Source organism: Thalassophryne amazonica, chromosome 5 (genome assembly GCF_902500255.1).
Source record: "Thalassophryne amazonica chromosome 5, fThaAma1.1, whole genome shotgun sequence".
Taxonomy (NCBI): Eukaryota; Metazoa; Chordata; class Actinopteri; order Batrachoidiformes; family Batrachoididae; genus Thalassophryne; species Thalassophryne amazonica.
In genome coordinates, this window is record NC_047107.1 from 102,455,508 (window position 1) to 102,474,924 (window position 19,417).

A 19,417-nucleotide genomic window follows, 5' to 3' on the forward strand; every position below is an offset into this window, starting at 1 on the left:
TCAGACCGGTGTCCCATCTGCCCTTTCTTTTCAAAGTTCTTGAAAAGCTTGTTTTCACTCAGTTAAATTCATTCCTGGTTCAGAATCAAATTTATGATAAATTTCAATCCGGATTCAGAGCACGCCATAGCACAGAGTCGGCACTTTTATGAATGACATTCTGCTGTCTCTGGACTCCAAGACACCTGCGCTATTGGTTATGCTGGATCTCACTGTGGCATTTGATACAGTGGACCATTCCATCCTGCTGACCCACCTGGCCCAGCAGGTGTGTCTCCAGGGACCTTTACTGGAGTGGTTCAGGTCATATCTTTCAAATAGGTCTTTTACTGTTATGATTAACAACCTCTCCTCTTCACCAGCTTCTCTGACCTCCGGTGTGCCACAGGACTCAATTCTTGGCCCTGCCCTTTTTTCGTTGTACATTATGCCATTAGGTTCTGTTATTGCTCATCACGATGTGTCCTTTCATATGTATGCGGATGACTTACAAATCTATCTGCCTGTGACTTCTTTTTCAGACACACAGTCCATTAATTCCTGTCTCACTGACAAAGTGCTGGCTATCTCAAAACTTTCTCTGTCTGAATGAGTCAAAAACTGAATTCATCCTCTTTGGATCTTCCAGCCATGTAAATTCAGTCAAAAACATCACTTGTTTGGGCTCTCAGCCCAACCACACTGTCAGGAATCTGGGTGTGATTTTTTTGACCCCTGATTTAAAATTTAATAACCAAATTGACTCCATGGTTAGAGCAAGCTTTTTCCAACTCAGACAATTAGCTAAGGTCAAACCTTTACGAAACCGCAGAGATTCTGAGAAAACCATCCATGCTTTTGTCAGTTCACGTCTGGACTATTGTAATGCTCTATACACTGGACTTAGCCTCTCTTTACAGTGTGCAACTGATGCAGAATGCGGCTGCTCGCCTCCTCATCAGCACTCGCAAATACGACCATAACACACCAGTTCTTTACTCCCTCCATTGGCTCCCGGTTCAGTTCCGAATACAATTTAAACTCTTGTTGTTCATCTTTAGTTCAATCCATGGCCTCGCACCGACTTACCTCAGTGACATTTTGACCCCTCACCAGCCCAGCAGAGCCTTGCGCTCTTCAGACCAACACCTGCTGGTGGTTCCAAGGTCGACGTATAGACAGTGGGATGATCGTGCCTTTGCCGTGGCAGGTCCTAGACTCTGGAACTCTCTTCCTCTGGAGTTGCGCTCCATCTCATCCCTGCCCCTGTTCAAAGCCAGGCTGAAAACGTATTTGTTTTGATTGGCCTTTGACACATAGAGCTGTGACTCCCTGGAAATCGACAACTGTAATATATTTTAGATGTATATGTTTTATCTTATGGTTGTTTTTAACTGTGTGCAGCACTTTGATCAACTTTGGTTGTTGTAAAGCGCTTTAGAAATAAAACTTGATTGATTGACTTGATTTTCGCTTTGCATGGTAGAGTTTTAACTTGCACTTGTAGATGTAGCGGTGAACTGTGTTAACTGACAATGGTTTTCTGAAGTGTTCCTGAGCCCACGCAATAAGATCCTTTACACAATGATGTTGGTTTTTAATGCAGTGCTGCCTGGGGGATTGACGGTCTCGGGCATTCAATGTTAGTTTTCAGCCTTGCCGCTTATGTGTACAGAGTTTTTCAGATTCTCTGAATCTTCTGATTATATCATGGACTGTAGATGATGGAATCCCTAAATTCCTTGCAACTGAACATTGAGAAACATTGTTCTTAAACTGTTCAGAAAGTGGTGATTCTCACCCCATCTTTGCTTGTGAATGGCTGAGCCTTTTGGGGAGGCTCCTTTTATACCCAATCACGACACTCACCTGTTTCCAATTAACCTGTTCACCTGTGGAATGTTCCAAACAGGTGTTCTCTGATCATTCATCAACTTTCCCAGTCTTTTGTTGCCCCTGTCCCAGATTTTTTGAAATGTGTTGCAGGCATCCATTTCAAAATGAGCAAATATTTGCACAAAAACAAAAAAGTCTATCAGTCTGAAAATTAAATATTGTTTTGTGGTGTATTCAATTGAATATAGGCTGAAGAGGATTTGCATATCATTGTATTCTGTTTTTATTTACATTTCACACAACGTCCCAACTTCATTGGAAGTGGGGTTGTAGTAAACACAGTTGTTTTACAATAAATGGGTCCACACAACCACTAATCTTGAGTGGGAAAAAAAGTTTTTGTGTTATCATTCATATTCTCTGAAAAATGGCAAAAAAAAAAAAAAAAAATCTAAAACTCTGCCAAGGTATGTAAACGTGTGAGCACAATTGTATCTGGAATTATTGCAAGAAATAATCTTATTACATGCATAATGGAAATTAGGAACATGCAACTTGAAATCATTTTGGCAGTATCTTTCATTTCCACTTTTTTTTAAACAAACAAAAAAAACTCTGCCATATCAGTTACCTGCATGTATTGTATATCGGAGATAGCAAATCTTTTGTGATGAAACACCTGACTTATTAAACAGGTGTTTAATAAGTCAGTCAGACAATAGATTGGACTAGTCGGTACAAGTAAATGCAGCGTATAAAAGGGGACAGAGCAGATTGTTCTTCCTCAGAAGACTGAAATCTGTTGGTGTTTGTAGCGATATGCTTTTCCTTTTTTATCGATCTGTTGTGGTCAGCACTCTATTATTTGCAGTTGTGTGTTGAGGGAACAGCCTATCTGTTAGGGACAGTAACAGACTGGATAAATTTGTCAGAAAGTGCGTGTCAGTGATGGGGAGGGAGGCGGTCTTTGTGGGTGAACTGGTGGAGTGTAGGTTGAGGTGTATTATGAATTCTGTTATTAACAACAAATCTCATCCTCTACACGACACTGTGGTTGCTCAGAAAAGCAACCGCAGTGACAGATTCCTCTCCATGAGATGCAGGACCGAGAGGTATAGAAGATCATTTGTCCCAGCCGCCATGAGATTAACGCTTCTTGTTAATGTAGTTTTACTTCCATGCGTTTTTCTATCTATCTATCTATCTATCTATCTATCTATCTATCTATCTATCTATCTATCTATCTATCTATCTATCTATCTATCTATCTATCTATCTATCTATCTATCTATCTATCTATCTATCTATCTATCTATCTATCTATCTATCTATCTATCTATCTATCTATCTATCTATCTATCTATCTATCTATCTATCTATCTATCTATCTATCTATCTATCTATCTATCTATCTATCTATCTATCTATCTATCTATCTATCTATCTATCTATCTATCTATCTATCTATCTATCTATCTATCTATCTATCTATCTATCAGGTTGACCTCTGTTAATTCAACTGACAAATACAATAAATAAATAAACAGAAAATGTTCACATATCTCCCCTTGAAAATGTTTTACCACAATCACTTTCTGTCATGCACATCTTGATATGGTGCAGAGTCATTGTGTGAGGTTTCAGTGAAATCCAGCAACCAGGTTTGGAGAAGTTGCACTTAAAAGAGACATGGACAGAACTCCAGAATTTGTCAGAAAATGTTCTGTTTCTGTCATTATGATTACCTTTCCCTTCAGACAGGATCCCTCAACTGGTTGCGTTTCTTTTGAGGATGGGGTGTAACACCAGTGCACATGTCCGTCCTCTACATATGTAAGAGAGAAGCTTGACAGCTTGCTGAGTGAGAACATCTTAATCTAGAGAGAGTAAGATGCTTTATATTATTTCCATTAAGAAACTAAGAAGTTAATAAAACAAAAATAATTATTTCAGGTTAAGCAAAGAACACACACCTCATTGTTTAAGTAGGTGGGTAAGAGCGGTTGTTTGCGCTGCTGTAAGAAGTATATAACCATGAGGGCAAAGACATAAGTTGGAAGCCCGCCTTCCTCTGCTCGGTCAATCTGGCAGATCTAAGACAAGAAAGAAGAGAAATATTTGCAGGTTTTGACTGTGCCCCTTTTACTTGCTGCCTGGCTAATGTGGACAACTGTTTAAGTAATAACTGGAAACTAACCTGTGCCCAACGTCTGAAGCCCACAACGAGAGGAAGGAGGAGCTTCTCCTGACTGGTGAAGGAAGACAGGTAGGAGGTGGTGTGGAAGGCGTGATCATTACCTGCACTCACTCTGCAGGTCAGACCACTGTGGGGAACAAGTGACAATTTCAGCTTAAAACACAGATTTATAATGGAGCCCAACATGAGCAACTGTTCTCCATTTTCTAATTAAAGTCAATTTAAAATTCCTATAGTTTTAACCCTCTGGGGTCCGAGGGCATTTTTTGGACAGTTCACTCGCCTGGCATAAATGTTTTATTATTGCTGTTAAAAAAATTACCCTGCATCCCGCAATCAAGTTTTATGCCTCTTTTTTCAGGATAACCTGTACTTTCAGAATACAGATATTATAGTGATGTTTTATAAGTGTAATAAAGGTTTACAATCAGAAATAAGAAAGGAAAAAATAAAGCGGAAATAATTTTCACACATTTATTCAAAACACACAGCAAACTATAATAAACAACTATTTTGACACTTTATAAAGGTAATTTGGGGTCTTGTAGAACAGAAGGTACAAAATAAATGTTCGAACAATAAACACAAATGCACATTTTGAACAATATATACAAATGGTCTAAGTGTTTTGTTTGTCTTTATGCCACATCTCAAAGCAATTTCTGTCTGCTATTACACAAAGGCTTATAACACAAACTTTTTTCTTTCCTGGAGTTTGACTCTCTCTTGGAATGTGTTCCTGCACTGTAAACAACCTTTCTTCACAGTTTGAGGCCCTGTTAACACCCCCCTTCATTTATATGTGTAAATGGCACTTTACAAGCGAGAGCGAGAGAGGCTTATTCAACAATATTCCCTGGCCAAGTAGTGAGTCATTTCTGCCAGTGACACTCTTTGTTAGACCACGTGAGGTTGTATAAGGCCTTCTTACGCTGATCATCTTCATTCATTCATTGCGCTTTTACGCATGGAGCCAGCAGCCAGGGGGCTCTTCAAACAGCATTCACATGCCAGAGAGAAACACATTCTTTCTACAAACGATCTTTGGGATACCATGTAAGACTGCTCTGCCCTACGATTGGATATTGAAAAACCATGTGACGGTGAACCAATTCCAGTTGGACACTCACATTGAGCACGTCATCACACAGCTTCTATGAGGAATACAAAGATGGTGGACGGCTGGCTCGAAAGTCTGCGGAGTTAACTTTTCAGCAAAAAAGTAAGTTTCTATCTCATATCATTAAAATGTTATTTATAACCTGGTCTCAGCAGTCGTATACGACGGCGTCGGCCCCAGAGGGTGAAGATGTCTCAATTTCTCAGCATTTTAAGATTTACTGTCTTAAACTGTTTATATTTATGCGTCATTGCTACCAACTAAAAAATATGCAAGAATGGTAGTTTTGAGATTTTATGTCCTCTCAAAAATGTCAGTGTTCTCATGTCAACAGGAACACGTGTCCAAGTAACTTGAAGTAGTTGGTCTTCAACTGCAGTGCAAAACAAAAGAACGTAACAATGTTTACTCTACAATGTATGTAAAATTGACCAAATTAACCTCGGAAGAGACCCCCACCTCTTTTTCTCTTTACAGATGACCACTGGCACCCTAGCATAAAAATCAGCTTCCAGGTCAACAAAGAGAGCTGAGGAGATAAGACATTAACTATAAACATCATCCATGACAGTCTGCCACATGATTGATGATCACTAAGATAAGAATTTCTTTAAAACAAAAACTGTCAAATGTTGCAACCAAAAAGAGAAGAAAACCAACTCACGGCTCATGGAAAGGCTCTTTTTGACTGCCAACAACACATCTGGCTGATGCATCTGTGAATACATTCCATTTCAACTCCTTTATACACCATAAATACAATATAAAAGGACATGAATAGGCTGGGCCCTGCAAACATTAAAAATTAACAAAATTATTGTTAAAAACTATTTCATAAGATAATGACTGTAAAAGGGCAGCACCGCTGTTGTCTTACAACAAGAAGGTCATGAGATCGCTTCCCACCTGGTCCTTTCTGTGTGGCATTTGCATGTTCTCCTGGGCCCGGTTTCATAAAGCAGTCTAATCTTGTTTAGTTGACTAAACTCACTTAGTCAATTAATCTTTTGACGTTAGTCATTGCACAAAGCGCTTAGTCAGCCAACTGAAAACTGAAATTTTTAGCCTGGTACAGAGGAAACTAATCTTATTTTAGTCTACAAAACTTCAGTGTCTTACCTCAAAAATGGCAGCTATCATGTACTACCACATGATGGAGCAGGAAGGAAGGAGAGCCTTGTGGCGGAAGCGGGTGTTTCAGGACCGGAATAATTCATTGGAGATGTTTATGGATGCCAAGGTTCAATAGCAACACCGCTTCTGTTTGCTTCAGCCATAATTGTAGCAGATGATATTCCAGACATAAACAAAACCCAAAACGGAACAAAACAAAACTCGTGCACTGTAGGTGATTCTTGGCAATGGCACTCGTGAGGTCACTATGCCTGTGAAAATTGTCGACTAACATAAAACAGCTAATCTACAAGTTTAGTCATCGATGTGAAACGGAGATTAGGCAATTAATGTTGGGCGACTAACGTTAGTCGACTAAGTAAGTTTAGCAGACTAAAGGATTAGATTGCTTTATGAAACCGGGCCCTGGTGTTTGCATGGGTTCTCTCCGGGTGCTCAGGCTTCCTCCCACTTCCACAGAGACACAGGTTAGGTGAATTGGTGACTCTAAAATAATGACTTTTTAAATGATTTTCCTGCTTTTTCTCACACATCTGTCCACCCTGTCTCCAAACATAATACTACTGTTGGATTTCAACATACACATGGACAATATTAATAACTCTCTTACCAGAGATTTTTCACTTTGTCTTGAGAGTTTTGGATTACAGCATCATATTCATGTTCCCACTCACTCTAAAGGGCGTATCTTGGACTTAATCTGCTGCTCCGGCATCACCCCTTTTGATTGTACAGCAGATGAACCCCTTATAACTGATCATTTTCTCCTCGCATTTAATGTCAAACTCACTCTCTCCATTACTAAGCTCTCCTGTCTCATCTCTTTCCATAATATTAAGGACATTAATTTTAATTCTCCATTGATGCTCTTATGGACATTCACAGTTTATCCACCCTTGATGAGCTGGTTTCACATTATAACACCGGACTTCATGGCATTCTTAACTCCCTTGCTCCATTAAAAAACATCTGTCTCCTGGTTTAGGCCTGAACTTCAGGCAAAGGCCAAAGGTCGGCAACTTGAGGAGCTACATAGAAAAAATGGACTTCTTGCTCACAAAGAGATGCACAAAAATCATTTACTACATTACAAAGATTGTGCTGCTCAAACCAAATACAACCGTTACTCTGGCAAAATCTGTTTAAATGAATGTAACACCAAGTCATTGTTTCCACTGTTCAATAACATCATCCAACCCCCCCCCGGACTCGACCATCTCACATGTACTCAACTGCCTTCTGTGACTCCCTTATGTGCTTCTTTCATGAAAAAAATTCTGAAGATCCAGCAGCATCTTGGTCCAAACTCCTCTGTCTCCACCTCATCTGAACTTCATCCACCCACTCATTTCATTTTCTTCCTTCCATCTTCCCACTCTCTCTGAAATTTCAGATCTAATCCATAAATCCAAGGTGTCCACCTGTCAACTGGACCCCCTCCCCACAGTTCTGGATTAAACCTGCCTCCCTTCTCTGGCCCCCTCATCTCTATTATCATTCACTCCTCTCTCACCTGTGAAACTGTTCCTGCATCCTTCAAAACAACTGCAATAACTCCAGTATTGGAAAAGCCTGGTGCTGATCCCACCAACTTCAATAATTTCCATCCTATTTCTAATCTACCCATCATCTCCAAAGATCTTGAGAAGGAAAAAAAAAACAAAAAAAAAACAGCAGCTGTCCAACTTCACTCCCAATTATCTCACAATAACTTGTATGAACAGTTCCAGTCTGGTTTCCGCCCACTTCATAGCACTGACACTGCACTCATAAAAATCCTGAACAACTTCCTCATGGCAGCTGATTATAGATTCCTCACTATTCTCATCCTCCTTGACCTGAGTGCGGCTTTTGACACTATTTGTCATATCACCCTCCACAATAGATTATTTTTACAAACGGGTATTTTATGTCATCCACCAAGGAGGTTATGTTTACACAGTTTGGTTTGTTTGCAGAAATGGGGGTGGGGGTGGGGGAGACAAACAAACAAAAAATCAGGGAATATATTTGTGCGACCTTCATGAGCACAAAACATTAGAAAACAGAATGTCCTGTGCATGCTCATCTCTGCCTGCATGCTTGGTCAATCTCTGCTCTGTGGGGGAGGCAACTGTGCTCTTGTGCAACATATCCGTGCTGTCTCAACCTGTCTGAGCGCTCAACTTGACACAGCGTAAGGTTGTGCCACAAAACCAGCCAATCACAGACTTGGAGAAAGCAATCTGACTGACTTTTTTTGTATCCAGTTGCGTATTAGGTTGCTTCAAGAAGAAACAGAGATTTTCAGATATACTTCATTAATATAATATGTACCTATAAGAACATTAGAACAGGATTTCGCAGGAATGTAACACTCTTTTGAATCGACTACAGTATATTACTCATTTAGTGTATTACTGTACTAGGCAGGGGTGACAGCTAAGTGGTTACGTGTGCCACCGCTGCTGATTCTCCATGTAATGTGGAGCTGTGTCACGAAGGGCATCTGACATAAAACCTCTGCCAAATCAACATGCAGATCTACCTCGGATCTGCTGTGGTGACCCTGAGTGAAAACGAGAGAAGGCAAAGAGACTTGAAGCTGCATTATTGTATGGTCACGTTCCCCCTGCCCATCCCCATATTTCTGGAATCTTCAGCTGACATAAACCTATCCTGTTCTCTGCACCATGGCTGCATGGAAGTAGTCTGTGCAGTTTTTAGATTTTTATCAGCTATAAATCCTGTGCATGTATTTTTGCCAATCTGGACTGATTTCCATCAAAATCCCCTGTTTGAAAGTCTTAATACCTGACTGGATACAAAACAGCCCATCGGACTGCTTTCTCCAGCTCTGTGATTGGCTGGTTTTGTGGTACAACATAATGCTGTGCCAAGCTGAGTGAGTGTGCAGGCAGAGATGAGACAGCACGGAGCAGATATGTTGAGAGAGGAAAGACAATGTTGAGTGAGAACACAGTTTCTTAGTGTTATGTGCACATGACATATTTCTGTTTACATGGATTATTTTCTCTAAGTGTGCTTACTGTAGGCTGGGATGTTTATCAGTGTACTTAATGAGAAAACCAAGACACAGCTCTTGATTATTGACACTATCAATCTCACACTGGGCTACTCACATAAGGGGGATACTGAATGTCAATATTGACGTCAGAGTCTTTAAATCCAAACTTGGTGCAAGATGATCCATAAAGCCTGAGCCTTATCTCTAAAGGCAAGGGGAAGAGAAGAAGGACACAATGGTTTGTTCCAGATACCAGAGCATATTGAGTTGGTGGTAAACACAACAGCCTCTACGTTAATACTGAATTTAGTTACTTAGTCACTTACCAGGGAGGACAGAGACAAGGAGGTCTTGCATGGTGGAGACAATACATCGTCTCTTCTCTACATCCTGGTCACTCATGCCATGCTCCCCCACAACCTTTTCAAGTGCAGCGCTAATGGCACTGATTTGTTCCTGGTCAGGAGGCAGGATCTCACTCAGCATCACCTGCTCCTGCTTCTCCTGTGAACAGAAACAACAAATCAGTCACACTGACTGCACTGTTCCTTTCTGCACATCTGATGTCATAGCTACTAAAATGTGACATTATGTGTCAAACAACTTTGAATAGTAATCATGCTGCTGATGCATAACATATAAAAACATTTCTCACCCTGGCCCTCTTCTTGTGTCGCTTGTCTCTGATGTGTCTGTAAGCCTCAGACAGCGACTCCAGTGTAACATCACAGAGCGCGCAGGTGTAAAGTGCACCAGTGTTGTTTCTCTGGATCATTTTTTAAAAAGAGGAAAATGTATTAATCCTATAGCTACAACAAAACAATCAAATCAGCTTTGTTTAATGTCACTAAGACTGACTGAACTAGTGCAGTTACGATTATTACAATATTCGCCAATCGCGATTATTTTTCATATTCGCGATTATTTTTCATATTCGCGATTACCATGAATTTATTTTATCCACAAAGCATAAAACGACTCAGAATCTGACATTGTGCTGCAGCCTCGCTCACTCTGTTTCGTTCTTGTCTTAAGGCAGGACAATAACATGGAGGCTGAGGAGCGATCCCTCCTGCTGTTTGGATAATACGGCCGATTAAAACAGTGGCCGGTGTGTGTCGGTGTGTGTGTCTGTGTGTGTGCGCGTGCGGAGTCAACAGGCTGCAGACTGCAAGGGAGGGGGTGGGTGAGGGAGATTCCTGAATGGAGGCACGACATGTCTGAGAACCATCAGTGCACGTGAGACAGCGAGCGCAGAGCAGAGAGAGGATTTTAACCCGAGTGAACATGTTAAAAAAACAAAACCAAAACGTGGAGCTGCCTTTACTTCTCTCTGAACTTTCTCTCTTGGTGTGATTCTGCCGTTACCATCCTGTTCACACCATGTGTGCATCGTATATACTGAATTTACAAGATCATGAGATGAAATAAACGGTCAAATATCTTTAAAAACATATTTAAAAAATGAGAATATATGAATGAACGGTGAAAAAATTACACATACACAGGTTAAAATAAAACCCTGACGTGGAGAAGCTGTGGTGATGTTCAGACGCACAGATCACAAAAAGCAGGTGAGAACTCTGAACTTTAACAACTGTTATTTTCCAAAGGTATTTATTTGTTCAATCTTGAGTTTAATGTAGTGTTTAAGCACAAAACGTGACTGATGAGGGGAAACAATTTCAGAAATGCAAGAGAAACAACCACATCAGAAAAAGTTGGGACTGTATGTAAAATGAAGATAAAAATAAAAATGTTGCACTATTCCCAGGTTCTCCACTCACAGAAGCCAAACATTCTTCCAGAGTTGTGTAATTATTCTACAATAGGGAGGGAGGGAGGGGGTGAGGGAGGGGGGGGTGGGTGGGTGAGGGAGATTCCTGAATGCAGGCGTGACACGTTCAGTGCGCAGCGAGCGCGGAGCAGAGAGAGGATTTTAAATGGAGTGAACATGTTAACAAAACGAAAACGTGAAGCTTTTACTTCTCTCTGAACTTTCTCTAAAGGTGTGATTCTGCTGTTACCGTCCTGTTCACACCATGTGCGCGTCGTATGCTGAATTTATGAGATCATGAGATGAAATAAACGGTCAAATATCTTTAAAAACATATTTAAAAAATGAGAATATATGAATGAACTGAGATACACACACACAAAAAAAATGTTCAGACACACAAATCACAAAAGCAGGTGAGAACTCTGAACTTTAACAGCTGTTATTTTCCAAAGGTATTTATTTGTTCAGTCTTGAGCTTAATGTAGTGTTTAAGCACAAAATGTGACTGATGAGGAGAAACAATTTCAGAAATGCAACAGAAACAACCACAAATCAGAAAAAGTTGGGACTGTATGTAAAATGAAGATAAAAATAAAAATGTTGCACCATTCCCAGTTTCTCCACTCACAGAAGCCAAACGTTCTTCCAGAGTTGTGTAATTACACTACAATAGTAGAATATAAAGAAGGGGAAAAAAAGAAAAAAAAATAGAAAATATATTCGTCAATCGCAATTATTTGTCTGACAATTAATCGCCTCCAGAAATTTCTAATCGTGACAGCCCTACTTGAGATCAGAGCGCAAAATGCTTGAGGATTTTCGAAATGCGATGTTTTCTGTATCGATTTTCTATTGCGATAATTGGGTTTTGCGCAAAACCAGAGGTAATAGCATTATAATATTATTTTAGTTGGTGGTGTGCCGCAGGATTTTGTAAATACAAAAAAGGTGCCGCGACTCAAAAAAGGTTGAGAAACACTGGTGTAGAGGACAAAGCAAATTAAGTATACAAAACCACTTAATTAAATACGTTGCTAAACTTGGGTTTGTCTTACTGTAAGTGTCTTGTGTGTACTCAGTGGCTGAGTTAGAATTTCTTTAAAAAACATGCAAATTGCTATTTTAGGGTTTTGTTTTTTGTTTTTAAACTGAGCAAATAATTTGTTTTAGTGTGGAATACTCCAAAGAATATTTCACTTTTGTGAACTGATCCTCATAACGTGTAAAGTGAAATCAAAATACCAGCATGGCTGCAGCTTTGAACACTGTTACAAACAGCCCCAGCCTCCCCTATTACTATTATAACTGGTCTGCTGTCCCAATAAAGATCACAGCTTTGACCCCCTAAAACAAACAAAAAAACATCACTCATTCATTTTATCTGAAATTTTCATCCTCGTTTCCACACCAGGAGCAACATTCGGGAATAAATCCGAGCAGCTCGTCAGCTCACCTGAGCTGAAGTGGATCCAGAGGAGTCAGTCCGCAGCTGGCAGAGGTGGATGCGCTCCTTTCCACCCCGCAGTAAAGAGCGCAGATCAGCAGCCTCTGTGACGTGTGCGCGCTGACAGTGTGAATGAAGCCTGACACGGTTTATAACGAGTCAGACAAACGTCTCTCCTCCAACCGGGATGTGCAATTGTCATTAAACCACGAGAAAGATCTGATGTGCGCACCTCCATGCGCCTCCAAAAGGATCCCTGTGAAACTTTGGTGTCATTGATTTGATTAGTTTTGTCCCATTTTAAACCTCCGAAGAGTTCTTCAACTTACTCCAGCAAAACACACGGAGACAAAATAAAAATAAATAAATATAACCCAAATGTCGTCGTCACCACCATCTCTTCCTGCCTGCCTGACTGACTGACTGACAGCAGCAGCTGCAGCGTCACGTATATCACTTACTGTAGCAATCTAACGTTCCGGCATTTTTGTAGCAAGGGCTAAAATTCCGGCGCCCCAAAGCCATTAATTTTGGCAATGTTGATTTGCCAAATATTTATTAATTTTCCCTAGCAACTACATACAATTGGTTATTTCGCTGCACTTCAAGGGCGCTTTGAATCACCGCCCAAGACAAGGAACAGTGTTGCCACAGTTACTTTGAAAAAGTAATCCAATTACTGATTACTGATTACTCCTTGAAAAAGTAACTTAGTTACTTTACTGATTACTCAATTGTAAAAGTAACAAAAGTAACTAAGTTAGATTACTAGTTACTTTTTTAGTTACTTTTCCCAGCTGCCGAAAACAACCCTCTGCCACGTCAACATGACAATGATACCTGTTTTGCCAAAACTCACTTTATAGTCACCCTTTCTTGACTTCAATGAAAATAAATACTTGTTTTATAAAAAGTAAAATAAAGACCTCTTTCTTGACCTCATATTTAACTGTTGACAGCACTGTAACAGTAAAACTTGCAATTTCGAACCTACATTGTTTATAAATGTAACTATTAAATTCTAACATTTTTCTAACATTTAAATTCTCTATAAACATTTTTCTTGTCGAAATTATTATTATTTTAAGCAATATTAGTAGTTGTAGTAAAAAACGGCTTCAAAACTGGACCTTTAATCTAGGGGTGTTGTGGGGTGGGGCACATCCTTGCCCCACGCCCCCATTCCATCTGGATTCGCCCCTGCTTTGGTGTTTGAGCACAAAGAATGGATAACATTTATTTATGCAGAAAACAGGACCAGATTTACAGGTCAGAAAGTTTTATTGCGTTTTCACATCATGTGGTCCTCAGAAAGAGAGTTTAGGTGCATTTGAGTGGAATATAGTGTCAGTTGCTGACGTGTCGCGGAGGATCAGCTGTTTTAACGACCAGATACAGAGCGGCTCAGCTCAGAATTCTAAATAAAGGAGGAAAAACAGTATAAAAATGTTAGTGCAGGTGTGCTGATCACCGTGCTTTAAGAGGTGAGGACGAGTCGAGCAGCTGCAAAAAAACGCGGATGAAAAGCTCACAGCTCGCTGAAAGTGGGCAGTTCAGTCGAACCCCGACCTCCTGCCCACAGACCAAGTTTAATGCTGCTATCGACCCACAATGAAAAATAATAGTAACGCACAGTGACATGGAGAAGTAACTTTAATCTGATTACTGATTTGGAAAGATTAACGCGTTAGATTACTCGTTACTAAAAAAAGTGGTCAGATTAGAGTAACGCGTTACTAAGTAACGCGTTATCGGCATCACTGACAAGGAATGATACGTTCTCTGCTTCTGTCAGTGGAAATGCACTGTTGAATGAGAGTCAGTTGGAGGAAGTGTTGTTTTAATCATTCATATTACATGTAGACACATACTATTAAGTAAAACTGACATTGATACTTTTTAAATATATATATATATTATGACTTTTCCCCTCCACATCTAGGAGGGCAGCGCCCGAGCGCCCCCTATGGGCCAGCCACCACTGCTCAACAGTATTTTGTAGAAACACTGGTGAATGCCTTTACCTTTTTCAGGAAGTAGACCTCATCTTTATTAAGTCTCCTCTCCACCTGCTGTAGGCTGCGCAGCTCTTTGGCTGAGAGTGTCGGCTCTTCAGCTGCAGGAACATTGTTGTCTTCTACAAATATCTTCCGTTTGTTTCTGTGTCTCCGTCTTTTAGCTTTGGATACTATGGAAAGAAAAAAAATTGGATTTGTTCTAATGGACAAATTGTCAAGTGAAGTGAGTGCATGAATCAACTCAAGACTTCATATCAACACTTAACAACTAGAGCACCACACTTGTAGAGCGCAAACCTCCGCCAACACTAGTTTCCAATTCCTCAAATTTTTACCTTGGAAAAAAGTTTCAAGGTCAAAGTCCTAGTGGCTTTTCATAATATAAAATATAATACAAAATATAGATGAAAAGAGCTTTTCAATGTTAAAAAGAATCAAATATCCGGCAAATCCGCAGTACGGACCAGTTGTGGATCAATCTTATTCTATTCAATGAGCGTGCCAGTTTGCACCTCGTTGTCACAAATGAGAGTGATTGAGGCACTTTAGATTGAGATATAACGCAAAATGTACATCAAATGGGCTTTTCAATATTAAATTCAAATGTCCACAAACTCCACAATCCGGATCAGATCCGGATCAAACTCTGTCAGGCCATGGTGAGTGCCAGTCTGTGCCTCATTTACAAATATGAGAGTGATTGGGGCATGTTTAAGATTTCATGTAAAATATACATTAAGTGGAGTTTTCAGATAAATTTAAATGGCCACAAAACCTGTAATCCAGATCAGTTCTGCTGCATCAACCTTTGTCAATAGATAAAAGATACCATCCTACATAATGCTCTCAAATATGAAAGAAATTTGATCTCTTTTGACAGCTTTGTGAATTTTTTAAAAATTCGTTCTATGTTAAAGATTTTTTTCTAAGATTTTTCCTGACTTTGCACTTTGGCCTATGACCTTGAAAAGTGAATCACTTTTTGCCTATAAGGATATGAATCTTCAGTAAAAATGTCATAATAATATATGAAAAATTGTTAGATCCAGGCTGTTCACAAATAGACAAACAAGCAACCAGACAGACAAACAGGGGCGATAACCTCCTCCAACTTCATTGGTGGAAGTAATAAGGAAAACTTGGTGAGTGACCACATTGAGCACACTTTCATGCTGGAACATACCTTTAAAAAAAAAAAGGAACTCTGAAGCATGTTGTGAGTTATTTAACCACTTCAGGTACAGTATTCACAACTGAGTGTTTTTTAAGTAACCTCTGAAAACCTCAAGTTGGAAAAATGTCAAACAAGCTCAGACATAAAAGTTATTCTGATACAATGACATAAACAAAAAAAATTAAATGTGGAGAAAGAGCACTGGAGCAGGGGTAGATTTGGACCATTCATTTTGCACTGTATTTCTGCTATGGGCCTGGGTCAAGAAAAAAAAAAAAAGGCTGCATTCTAACATTTTGGATGAACTTTATTCCAATGGACTCTGACTTATTACTCAGTTAAAACAGCTATTTGATATTGTTATTGTCATGGTTACATCAGGGTCATATGGAATTGAACAACAACAAAAGAAGTTTTTTTGTTGTTGTTGTTTTTGTTTGTTTGTATGTTTGTTAGAAGTGTTTTTTAAATTCTACATCAAAAATTATTTTTGTGTAACTTTACCACTTGTGTACCTTTTTGTGTAATTTTACAACAGGCAGAGGTGTCAGCCTTCACTGATACTGCATATATCATAATGATGGAGTGCAGACAGATGCACATTTTCTATTGTGTTTGAATAATCTTCAGTCACAAGTTTTAACTTTTACATCTAAATATAATATTCTTTATCAACAGTAATTATTGGAATATCATTACAATATCAATAAAGAAATAAAATGATTTTGAAAAAGTTTATTATATTTATGATATGCAGTCACTGCTTGTACATTGGTAGTCAGAAAACCATGGTCACATGGAAAAAATAATCCATATATAACAATCACATGGTTCCAAGACTTTGCTCATCCAATTTATAATAAAATTCTCAGCAAATTCTTGCTTATAAACAACATTTAGCAGCATACAAGAATTGTGGAAATCCTCTGAAATGTTTAAGCACATGCTGATCAAAAACTGAAAAGAGCCACTTAAAATTCCAACAAAGTGTGCCAAGAATTCTCAGTTTGACTCTGAACATTCATAATCTATAGCATTTGGATAAATCATTATTGTTGATAAGTAGATCATTTCAAAGCTGCTCTTTATCCTGAAAATAATAATAATAATTTTAATGGCCACCACTTTCCTATTTATGTGCATTCCTGCATATGAAAGAGCCCCCCCCCCCTCCCAAAAAAAAAAGTTAGTGCTGCATTTTCTAAAGAAGCCTGATAATGGCAACGGCCAGCACTAGTGACTGAAACCACTGAATTGAATATATTAAGTGTAAATAGACAGTACTTAACAGTAGTTTTAACATTTCTGTCAGGCCATCATACAGAATAGCACCTGTATGTTTCCCCTTCATAAACACTTTTAATCCCATATTTTTGCAGCTTTCACTCACTGATAACATTTTCATACATTGATTACACGACCAACTGGCATGATTTTTTTTATAAATGGAGCCAACAACAGCTCATTTCATACATGCAGGCATGCAGTTTAGCCTTTATCTGCGAATTATTTTCAATTCCAAATCACAGAGGCTTAAAACTTGACAGATGTAACTACGCATGACATCAACTATGTCCAAGAGACACCATTAACACGCCATTTCGAAATGATGTGTGATGGCTTCCTTGGCTTTCTAAGTGCAGGAAAAATTCTCCACGTTTTCTGTTCTTTCCAACACACAACTAATTTTCAAATCCTCACCCAAACTGTGTGCAGAGTCATCAGTGGCCTCCCTCCTCCACTGTTCGCCGTCCTCCTTCAGACCTTCTAGGGTGCTCTTCTTAAAATGTGGTGACTGCAAGTGCACTTTGCAGTTTTCATCCAGACCTTGTCTACTATTCTCAAAACTGGAGAACCACCAGGCTTCATTATTTGGTGAAAAACCATAACCACCTCTGAATGTCCCACGGGAGTTACTCAGAGGACCCACTCGTCTTTGCTTAGGGCTAGCCCGATAGGGTCCTCGTTGATTCTTACTGCCTTGTTGGCCTCCCTCAAGTCTGAAGTTCTCGCCTTGATCCAAATCTTGGCTCCTCCATTTCTCTATTGTGTCTGGTGCAGTGCCTTTCTCCCATCCACTTTGTTTGAATCTATGAGGTCTGCCTGAGTTTTCCATGGTACACTTGCTCTAAAACTGCAAGGAAAGATGTTGTTAAAACAACTGGCAAAAACCTAAATCTTTGTCATATCCAAGTTAACAAGACATATACCACAAGCTAACACTGCCAGTATAGCCATAACTAAAGCTACCAGAAAGTCCTGTAGACTTTTTGAAATTAAACAATCCCTGTCAGCATGCCCCCAACTCTTAAAATGTTCCTTTTTCACCAGATCCTTTTCTTCCGGTTTGTTTCATGAAAATTTTTACATTTATGTAACTACTGCCCTTGTTTATCAAACAGTAGTTAGACACTCCAAAAACATAACATTAACATAATATAAGGTTTCCCCATAGACTGCATGTTTTCTCCAAGAATACACTTTGGAAAATCGCCTTCTGTGCAAAATGAAATATGTCTCAATGTGGAATTTGCAGTAGTCATTAACAGGTGAAGGAATACAGCTCCATTCTTTACTGCACTGCTGCAAGTCTGATTATGTGTGCACAGCAGAAATCATTTATATTCATGCAAAAAAGTGATGATTACTCGATAAGATTGGAAATCAGAATTATGAGACCACACACAATCGCGTAGTCCTAATGAACACGACACAATGCTGATTTAAAATGTCACATATGCTTCGCTTAAATGTCAGCTTCTCAAATGCCCATCGATGACGTTTATTTTTAAATCAAACTTGCAGAACAAAAGCACAGCCGCTGTTTGAGGAGCTCGAAGCCAAAACACACCGCGTGACGTCATGAACAGTTGGGACTTTGTCCGAACTGTGTTCGCCAAAACTAAACTCAAGCTTCGTTCATTTGACACCCGCAAGTATTCGCTCAGGTGTCCGTTGTGTTAATTAATATACACACTGTTTTCACACTGTAAACAAAACACCGCAACGCTCACAAAGTAACAAATGCTTAGCTAACTATAACTAGCTCACTTGCTAGCACGTACAGTCTTGACTTACAAATTTTTTTCCTGCCAATTTTACTGACCACTCTTTCCAACAATAATGACTAACTTTATGAAGAAGACGATAATTAAAAGATAATAAATACCAAAATCGTTTTACCTCCATGCTATCAAACGCGTCTTGACCTTAATCGTGTCAGTTATGAGCCAGGCCGCCGAGGTAGCTACTAAGACCTAAGGTTGGTGTTTATGTTTTACTTTCTCTTCTGCAGTTTAAGATAAAATTATAATGTGTAGCCTGCAACAATATGACCCAAATATCCATAAAAACAAACTATGTGTTGATGTACGTCCGAGCGAATGTTTGTTTCTTTTCCTCCTGCGGCATCTTCTGCTGTTTTCATTGGCGGCTGGCAAATAACATTTACTGATATTACTGCCACCTTCTGGATAGGAGTATGCTTTGGTTTTCCTCTTCTGTCTTCCAGTGGCCTCTGTGTGTGTGCGTGCGTGTGTTTGGCTTCGATCACACAAAAATCGGGGAGAGCTGACTTTTGCTGTTTGGCATACTTATTCGGTATTTGAATATTTCCCATAATCCCCCTATTCTTCCCAGAATGCACCGTGGCACCAGCAGAGTTCCGGGGTCTCACAGTGCATGTAAACATTGGCAAAGCGAGGATGTGAATGGTCATGATTCAGTGA

The 19,417-nt window shown here is 39.5% G+C and overlaps 1 protein-coding gene across 3 annotated transcripts in view; it reads right to left on the reverse strand.

Annotated features, from left to right (window-relative positions):
• The window catches only part of tut7 (terminal uridylyl transferase 7), a 52,867-nt gene extending 33,745 nt beyond the window's left edge, over nt 1-19,122 (reverse strand). For 2 of the 3 annotated variants that reach the window (XM_034170994.1, XM_034170992.1), the window contains exons 1-11: nt 18,873-19,122; nt 17,391-17,817; nt 14,522-14,685; nt 9,929-10,039; nt 9,600-9,777; nt 9,389-9,477; nt 5,797-5,848; nt 5,592-5,661; nt 4,013-4,139; nt 3,789-3,908; nt 3,561-3,692 (exon numbers count right to left, since the gene is read on the reverse strand). In XM_034170994.1, coding sequence (XP_034026885.1) covers nt 3,561-3,692; nt 3,789-3,908; nt 4,013-4,139; nt 5,592-5,661; nt 5,797-5,848; nt 9,389-9,477; nt 9,600-9,777; nt 9,929-10,039; nt 14,522-14,685; nt 17,391-17,817; nt 18,873-18,878 — 1,476 coding nt within the window. In that variant the 5' untranslated portion in view covers nt 18,879-19,122. Of the gene's footprint in view, nt 1-3,560; nt 3,693-3,788; nt 3,909-4,012; nt 4,140-5,591; nt 5,662-5,796; nt 5,849-9,388; nt 9,478-9,599; nt 9,778-9,928; nt 10,040-14,521; nt 14,686-17,390; nt 17,824-18,872 lie in introns of all 3 variants that reach the window. The other variant, XM_034170995.1, reaches the window with a different exon arrangement.
• Between the last annotated feature and the right edge of the window lie 295 nt (nt 19,123-19,417).